This window comes from Myxine glutinosa, unplaced genomic scaffold, assembly GCF_964187855.1.
Source record: "Myxine glutinosa unplaced genomic scaffold, kmMyxGlut1.1 SCAFFOLD_107, whole genome shotgun sequence".
NCBI classification, from domain to species: domain Eukaryota; kingdom Metazoa; phylum Chordata; class Myxini; order Myxiniformes; family Myxinidae; genus Myxine; species Myxine glutinosa.
The window spans coordinates 561,709-571,607 of NW_027616358.1; the positions used below are offsets into that span (position 1 = coordinate 561,709).

Consider the following 9,899-nt stretch of genomic DNA (forward strand, 5'->3'; position numbering starts at 1 on the left):
TGGCTTTCTTGAGTATGAACACACACACTTGTTGCAGACTTTTTGGAACGCACTATGGCTGCTTGCAGTCCCTGCCAATCTGCTTTGAGTGAAATGCCAAACTCATCGGCATTGTGGCAGCTCTCTGAGAATAGCCAGAGAGTTGCTGACTCTCACAAGCACATGATGAGATGAACTTATTGGAGCAGAGGAAGAGCAGTAGACATTTGCTAGAAAGTTAGTCACACCAAGTCCAGAAGGGAGAATTTGCCATGTGGAGAAATCTGGGTAGGGAGGTTCACAGATTGAGACAGTCCCATGGAGTCACAGAAGTTATTTCTTGAAGTGCCAAGGCTGGTGAGAGAGGTACCACCACCCAGCCAAATTGCGTGGTGACAATTGCAATCTCCACATATGAAGAGAGAGTTGGGATGAGTTGATAAAAGTTTTTTCCATTTTGTCTCAGAGAGATTGAGATGGAGTCATCACTGTTAGGAGGACGGTAACACACATAGATGAACAAGAGGGGGTAGTGGAGGAGAAGTCACAGCCAAAGGTACTCCTGGTTTAATGATTCAAAAAAAAGATTTAAATTTTAAATGATTCAAAATTTTGTCTCATACCAACATATCTGTCTGGTTGTGTATCGTGTATGGGCCTTCATGCCTTCATCAGGAATTGCAGAAGGAGAGCGATGAAACCTCTGGAGCTCCACCAAGTGCACAGGCCGAGTCCAGCAATCCAAGCAGTGGCCTCAAAAATGAACACTCAACTGCAAATCCCAAGAACAAAGAGCTGGCTGGCACTCGCATCCCAGGATCGACGCACATTACAAAGCTGGCCTGTGGATTCATCCGTAACCCCCACCATATTGACAACTACTCCCGCTTGGCTTTCCCCCTGTCCTTCATTGCCATAAATTTCCTGCTATTGGCCTACTATCTGTATTTGTGAATACTTGCCATGGTCAAAGCAATAGAAAAGAAAATTCAAAGCTGTGTGATGGTTTACTCACATTGAGGTTGAATGGATTGCGAGCCACTGACGAGGAATGATGCCATGGAGGCGTATATCTAAGCTACTACTTATAAGGCACTTTAACATATTATTGAAGAACAATGTTCTATGATGTTCTTTTTCACTTAAAAAGGTTGCATGATATTTTAAGTACTAGATTATAGTTATCTATCGTTGATAAAATGAAGTGATTGTACATTTTATGGTGTGGGAGGAACACTGGAGGCTGCACAACTGTTCCGAGGAGGTAGCGTGAGGAAGTTACACATTTACTCGCAACAAGACGAAGGTACCTGTTTGACGAAGGTAATGACGAAGCAAGAAGGTACCTGTTTACATCCAAAGACGATTTGTTTTGTCAATGAAAGAGAAACACCTGAGCAAAATGAACATCAAGTGAATGCAAAAACAGTCTTTTGACCTGGTAGGTGAATGACGAATGGGATTCTATAGGATGGTTTATCCAACAGAAAATTTCTGCCAATTTGTGAGATGATCTACAAATAACATCTAAATCACGACAGAGCATCATCTTGACTCAGTTGCTGCAACAAGGGAAGGTGGGGAAGATGTGATGCAGCCCATGAAATAAGATTCTGATCATGAGTCTCCACTTGCAGAATGTGAACTGCAATGATGATCTGTGCATATACTATATCTATCTATAATTCCAGTAATCTCTGTACGTCTGTACGTCTGTTTGTCTGTGACCGCTGTTTCTCGACAACCACGGGTCCGATATACTTTTAACTTGCCAGGTATATTGCTGGGGACCCGAGGATGTGCCTTTTCAAGGTTTCATATTAATCGGACAATTACTTACCGAGCTATGTCCAAAAAACGATTCAACCAATCAGAGAGCAGCGAACGATCGCGTGTGCCGAACGTGGAGGACACACTCTGCCTCGGATGGCACATTTGAGAGCGTATTCATTTATTTCACGTTTGCAAACTATGTTGGCGTTAAACTATGTTTTAAAACTAATAAAACCGAATTTGCGATTCATTCGCTTTCCTGCGCGTTTGTGCACGCGATGGCGATTTCTTTACCAAACTCCGGAAGCCGTTCGCTTTGGACCAAACCATTGCATGTAAATAGAGGGGGGGGATTGTCACCGTACTCGCAAGCCGTTCGCTTTGGACCAAACCATTTCATGTAAATAGAGGGGGGGGATATAATTTTAGATATAGATATAGTACGGGCAATGCCCTAGTATATATAACTGTGAGAAATAGTAGAAACTCCACAGTACGAGCAGGGCGTCTCATTTGCATTGAATAAATAATCGGGAGGTTAAATCAGACGCGGACGTAGCTTCAGGACTTCGATCTTTAATTTGACAAGCTTTCGACCAACAAAGGTCTTCTTCTGAGTCGGCCCCAAGTCTTCCGTTGAACTTAGGGCCGACTCAGAAGAAGACCTTTGTTGGTCGAAAGCTTGTCAAATTAAAGATCGACGTCCTGAAGCTATGTCCGCGTCTGATTTAACCTCCCGATTATATATATATATATATATATATATATATATATATATATATATATATATATATATATATATATATATATATATATACAGTGAAACCTTGACTTACGAGTTTAATTCGTTCTGTGACCGAGCTCGTAACTCAATTTGCTCGTTTCTCAAATTAAATTTCCCCATTAAAATGCATTGAAATGCTATTAATCCGTTCCAGCCCCCAAATAACCACACCAATTTTTTTTGTTACGTGTTTTTAAATAAGAAAAATGTACTTTATAAATAACAAATAATGTATAAACAAGCACGACCTCGTATATACTGTACATAATAAGCGGCGTTACGCGCGCTGCTTGTAAACAAGGAGGAAGCGGACAACGCGGTAATTTGTAAGAGTCTTTATTCAAGAGCTCACTGTAACACTGGCGCGCTCCGGGCTGCGCACCCGGTGTATATCCTGAGGCCACGCCTACCCCTCGGCGTGGCCGCCACCCACTTGGTGCGCGGAATGATGTCACCACGCCAGTGAGCTTCCGTGTCCGCCACAATGTAAAGAAATAAACTGGTTTTATTAAGTGTATTTACCTTGAAGATCAGACAAAGATGCTGGCGGAGGTGGAGGAGATGACTTTTGCCTTTTTCGCCACACTTTCCTCGCTTTCACTTGCAGGGCGTTTCAATAAAAACCTGTCCAACGAGGTTTGTTTCTTCCTCCCTTTCAAAATGTTTCGATCGTACTGCTACGATCGTACTGCCTCGCCAAGTCGAAAACACGCACACCTCGCTCATGTTTTTCGACGATTGCGTGTTTTATATCCAAGCACATCATCCTCTTCTTCTTCTCAGAACTGCCCTTGGCACTAAATTTCTTAGGACCCATGGTTAAAACTAAGAAATTTTCCAAAATAACCAACATGCGAAAACAAAGCAGCAGCGATATAAGGCAGAGATGCTTGCACGGCAAGATAACCACGTGACCTGAACGCTCGTTGGGCCACCTAGTGGTGGGTGGCGTAAGCTCGTAACTCAGATCTCGGCTCGCATCACAAAGCAAAACACCGCCCGAGCGACGGCTCGTATCTCGGAAAACTCGTAAGTTGGTGCACTCGTAAGTCAAGGTTTCACTGTATATATATATAACCAAAAAAAATATATATATATATATATATATATTAGGGTGGGCTTCAAAAAATCAAAATGCAGATTTTCTCCGGGACATGGTCTATTTATGTTCCTTTTGGTGTCAAAGGAAACCACACCAAATTTGAATGGAATCCAATAATATTTAGGGGTGCCACATCAGTGATGAATTTTCCCCCATGCAAAAATAGGAATTCCCATTTTTTGGGCTGTATATACACAAAATAAATACATAATTATATATATACATTAAATATAATATTAAAAATAAATATATAGTAAATATACATTAAATAATAAATATACATAAATACACATTATACATTATATATATACAATATATTATACATACAGTTTTGAGACTTCCTATGATCACTATCTGGGCAATTTTCATGCATGTTTTGTACAGGTTCCCGGGGTCAGGGGTACGCTTTTTTAGTGTGTAATATGTAGGCCTAACTTATTGACTGTGGCTCTTTTGTAGAGAGTGACCCTGTGGAGTAAGAATTAACAGGATTTTACCCACATTCTTGCTTATTTTGCAGATATGGCATGTGCTAGTACCAGTGTTTCATTGAAAACTCGGGCTCAGGATAATGTGTATCTCATTGGGTCCACTTCTGGAGATGCCATCAAAGGTGCCAAGCTCCCGACTGTGCATCAATCTCTTGTCCTGTTTTTCCATCACCTGAAGAAGGAGAATCGCACTGCCCGGGAGAGTGCAACCCTCACCATTGAAGAGGTTGTGAAGTTCTGGGAAAAAGCTCACCTCCCTACAACGACGAAGCAGCACTGCATCCATCGTTTGGAGAGGCTATATGAAGAATGGAGGAGCCTCCAAAAAGGTGCAAAGCGGGGTGGTGCGACCCAAGAGAAAAAGGAAGCATCCTTCAAGGCCTCCTTGGAGAAGACGTTTGATCTTAGGCATGCAGATTCGGAGGCCATAATCACCAACCCCGAGGACAGGAAGTTTCTTCACGATCAATTCTCAGAGAGGAAGGCTTCAATGGGATCTGTAGACACTGTGTTGGAAGCAAAAACGTTCTTGTGTGTTTGAAAGATCAGCAGCCACGAGCTGATTATCGTGTACTCCTAGAACTGACTGTCATCTACATGGGAGGAATCCCACCTCGTGGAATCCGGATCATGGCTCCAGGAGCAATGCACAGAGCCAGATGGATGGCAAAAGCACTATATTCACTACAGGTGTTCATGTTTCGGTCAGAGTTCCACTTGACACTTCGAGAGGCGAGAGAACTCCGAGCCTTCAACATTTTTGTCTGCCTTGTGTATGTACAGGCTTGATTTCGGGCTCCACAAGCTATTGAGGCTCCCCTGAATGACATTAACCTCTTCAAGAAGTTGGAAAAGTTTGAACAAATCAATCAGAAGATGGCTCAGGCAGCCTTGAAGGCACTTGGCCGCCACATGTGGTACATGAGCCCAGTACTAGTGGCATTTGCATTCTTTGACACCAGAATTGACAAAGAAAGCAAGATCAATATGATTGAAGCATTGAAAAATGACGGTGAAAACCCCTCTCCAAAGAGACCAGCTATCAAACGAGGAACCGCCCTGTCAATCGCTGGCCTCATAACAAAACACACCAAGCATTTCTTCAGCATCCTAGGGACCCCAACTGATTGGATGGATAAGGATCCTGGTTCATGGGAGCAAGAAACCAGCTTTCAGGAAGCAAAGAAAGCCGCCAGTGGCTTCGTCGTGGTGAACGACAGGGCAGAAAGGGGTGTCGCATTGATACAAGACTACAATAAGCTCCTTACAAAGGATGAAGAGCAAAAGCAAGCTCTGCTCCAAGTTATTGCTGCTCACAGGAAGATGTACCCCGATGCCAAGAAGGCAACAGTGGTGAAACAGGCCCAGAAATAGGAGTTACATTTCTCATTATATTTGGGTTTTTAAATATTATGTGATATGGTGTCTCTTCATTTTATGAACTGAACATTTGGATTGTTATCATTGAATTTGAGTTTTCATAGCAATATAGTGCTATTTGTGCAGCTATTGTAACTTGTGTTTGCTAGAATACAAAGAAAGTGAGTGGAGGGTGGATTTTCATAAAACAAACTTCTGGTTTTGCTTTCGATCCATATATAGAAAAGTTTTGTAGACACCTTTAGTTTGAAGGCTGATGTGGCACCCCTAAATAAAATCAGATTGCTTTCATATTTGGTGTCTTTTCATTTTGGAACAAAAGGAACAACATAAAGCCATGTCCCAGTAAATATTTTAAAATAATTATTTTGAGCACCACCCTAATATATATATATATATATATATATATATATATATATATATATATATATATATATATATATATATATATATATATATATATATATATATAACCAATATATATATATATAACCAATATATATATATATAACCAATATATATATATATAACCAATATATATATATATAACCAATATATATATATATAACCAATATATATATATATAACCAATATATATATATATATATATATATATATATATATATATATATATATATATATACACACACACAGTCACGTGAAAAAGTAAGTACACCCCATGTAAAGTTTTGACTTTTTCAACATATTTCAACATACAGCTATTTGATCTTCATTTCAACAATATTGAAAGATAAAGGTGATATTATAAAACAAATAGCATGAAACATTTACATTTTGTAGTCCATTGTATAATTTAAATAAACATAAATGCAAATTTCGCATGTGGAAAAAGTAAATACACCCTTGGCTCTAATAGGTGGTATTGCCCCCTTTGGCAGAAACAACCTCAAGTAGGCGTTTCTTATAACTGTCTACCAGTCTCTGATATCGACTGGGAGAAATTTTTGCCTCCTCCTCCATGCAGAATTATTTCAGCTGTGCGATGTTTGAGGGGTTTCTTGCATGCACAGCTCGTTTCAAATCCCCCCACAACATCTCGATGGGATTTAGATCCGGGCTTTGACTTGGCCATTCCCGAACCCCTCCATTTCTTTCTTTTCAGCCATTCCTTGGTGGATTTACTGGTGTGTTTAGGGTCATTTTCATGTTGCAAGGTCCACCTTCGGTTGAGCTGCAACTTCCGACAGATGGCCTCACATTATCCTCAAGCACCCTCTGGTACAATGAAGAATTCATAGTGGATTCTATGATGGTGAGCTGCCCAGGCCTTGATGCAGCAAAGCTGACCCAAACCATAATATTTCCACCACCATGCTTTTCAGTTGGTATCAGGTTCTTGTGGTCAAATGCTGTGTTTGGTTTTCGCCAAACATGTCTTCTGGTACTGTGGCCAAATAGCTCTACCTTTGACTCATCTGTCCAGACCCATGCACTTTGACATCAGCAGTGGCAAGGACTACCAGTAGGTCCAGTGATGACATTTTGGGGTTCTTAGAGACTTATTTCAGCATCTTGCGGTCTGCTCTCGGGCTGAACTTGCTGGGGCGGCCTGGCCTGAACAAGTTGGCAGTTTGGAATTTTCTCCACCTGTAGATGATCTTCCGGACAGTCGAATGATTGATTTCAAATTGTTTGGAGATCTTTATAAAACCCTTCCCAGACTCGTAGGCATCTATAACCTTCTTTCTGAAGGCCTCAGAGAGCTCTTTTGATCGAGGCATGGTGACGCGGCATGGTGACATCATGGTGAAGACGCCGCACACTTCAACAACAAAGAGCAACCCAAACGAAATGTCTGAGGTTTAAATAAGACAGGTTCCTCCAAGATCCTTTCTAACGATGTTCTAATCATTTGCACCTGAGCTGGTGCACCTGATTCTAATTTTAGGTATTTGAAGTCGTGATAAATGTTGGGGTGTACTTACTTTTTCCACATGCGAAATTTGCATTTATGTTTATTTAAATTATACAATTGACTACAAAATGTAAATGTTTCATGATATTTGTTATATTATATCACCTTTATCTATCAATATTGTTGAAATGAAGACCAAATAGCTGTATGTATGAAAAAGTCAAAACTTTACCTGGGGTGTACTTACTTTTTCACATGACTGTATATATATATATATATATATATATATATATATATATATATATATATGTATGAATGATCGTTTTAAGGCGATTTTCCCCACTAGAGTGGGGGTTAGCCTTGCGGGCCCCATGACAACCATGGTTCCCTGTTTGAGGCAATGTTTTTATGGCCGGATGCCCTTGCTGGCGCCAACCCTTAGTCGCCTCCTACGATGCGCCGGGATACGGTGTACCTATTCTAAATCGGGGTACACACCGTGATCATTCATCCCAGCAAGCTGGTACTCATATTTGCCGACCTCGGAAGGATGACAGGCTGAGTCAACCCCCATGACGTTAATTCAGCAATCAATCGGGATTCAAACCCAGGATCCTAGGATCCCAAGCCGGCACCCTAACTGCTAAGCCAACACCAGGCTTATATATTATATATATATATATATATATATATATATATATATATATATATATATATATATATATATATATATATATATATATATATATATATATATATATATATATATATATATATATATATATATATATATATATATATACATATATATATATATATATATATTTATGGCATTGATGCACATGACGTCAGTGTCATGTCATCGGGTTAGTGTGCTGCTTTGGTTAAATAATTATATATATTCTATTAATTATATATATATATACATATATATATTATATATATATATATACATTTATATATCTATATATATCTATATATATATATATATATATATATATATATATATAGATATATATATATATAGATATATATATATATAGATATATATAGATATATATATATATATAGATATATATAGATATATAAAATACAGATCATCGTTGCTGTTCACATTCTGTAAGATTGATACAACTTTGACTTTCTGACATTTCTTTGTTTTTTGACCTATACATTTTCCTTTTCAGGGTTTGGTGATGTTATTGTGGTATTTGTTCTATAGGATTTCTAGCTCCGTAGCTCAACTATGCCATCGACAATGGAGCAGACGACAAAAGTGGTGGCTCTGCGGTATGAGACTAAATCATATGTAGACACCCGCTGCAGGTTCTGCGTGGTGTGCAGGAATACGACCTCAGAACACGTGATGGACCCACAAATTGTGCCATTCAACGTATTGTGAAACATTTTGATCACAAGGGTACAGTGCACAACCAGAGCAAGGGCTACAGTGGCAGGACAGCATCAGTAACCAAGAGCCAAGCCAACATCGACGCCGTGCAGGATTCTGCAGTGGACAGTCCCACGAAGTCCCACCGCTGGCGCTCCCAGGAGACCAAACCAGTGCTCTGCCATCTGAGCTATCTGGGCGACTCTGACTGAGCATGCAATTTTCCCACACATGTGATTGCCACTCTTTCCGTCAATGCTTCCGGGGCACTCGCTGCCACCCATAGGAGCACCAATGCTCGCTGGGGCACTCGCTGCCAACAAATGAGCACCAATGCAATGACTCTCTCGTCCATAGGAGCACCATCCAGTGGTGTTTATATTAGAGGACATGGATTTGTCCCCCATTGGAGGAAGACCCTTTCGTGTTCAGGCCATTAGTTCTTTGACATTGTAATTTGTTTCTTGAAGCAGCACTTGAGCAAGGCCATTTTCTGCATTCCGGTCTGGCATAGGAAGTCCAAACTGTGACAAATCTGTTACCCCCAGTGCAACAACTTGATCCTCCAACCTAATGACGGCCTCGTTGAAGATGGCATCATCGTAGATGATGTCTTGTTGTGGATTCTGCCTCTGCACTTTCAACAAAATGTCTTTTGCCATACTCTATGTTTTTCCCAAAGGTGCATGGGACTTGATAGGCCACATGTCTGAAACATAATCGCAAAAAGTTGTTGCAGTTGGACAGGCAATTTTTGTCGCAGCAGCTTCTGAATGTCCATTTTCTTCCAATAGGGCATGAAGATGGCAAGCGTTGTGGTAAGTCTCACAGACCTTCCCTTCTAAGTTCCGGAGATCTTGAAAATTATTGGTTGGCCCTTTTATAGTGTGAAAGAGCAGGCATAAGTGGAAGCTCTCATAATTGTTAGGGTGGACTGTATACACCCTTCCAATGGCATCACTTTGTTTGCATTTCTGGATGACTGTCAACTTCCTTTTCCTGCCTCCTATTTTGCCATGACTTTTAAGATGTGTTCCATGTATACTATGTGGGGACTTGGCAGTATAGCAGAGTTTTTGCAAAATCTTCTTCTTGGGAAAGCATAAAGAATGCTGTAAGTATGG

At 40.3% G+C, this 9,899-nt stretch overlaps 1 protein-coding gene across 1 annotated transcript in view; it reads left to right on the plus strand.

Annotated features, from left to right (window-relative positions):
- LOC137413552 (gamma-aminobutyric acid receptor subunit pi-like) overlaps positions 1 to 9,160 on the plus strand; it is a 112,139-nt gene extending 102,979 nt beyond the window's left edge. The window contains exons 9-12 of the mRNA XM_078768666.1: positions 655 to 835; positions 8,573 to 8,592; positions 8,712 to 8,914; positions 9,133 to 9,160. Of these exons, the coding sequence (XP_078624792.1) occupies positions 655 to 835; positions 8,573 to 8,592; positions 8,712 to 8,914; positions 9,133 to 9,160 (432 nt within the window). The remainder of the gene's footprint in view (positions 1 to 654; positions 836 to 8,572; positions 8,593 to 8,711; positions 8,915 to 9,132) is intronic.
- Positions 9,161 to 9,899: the final 739 nt, after the last annotated feature.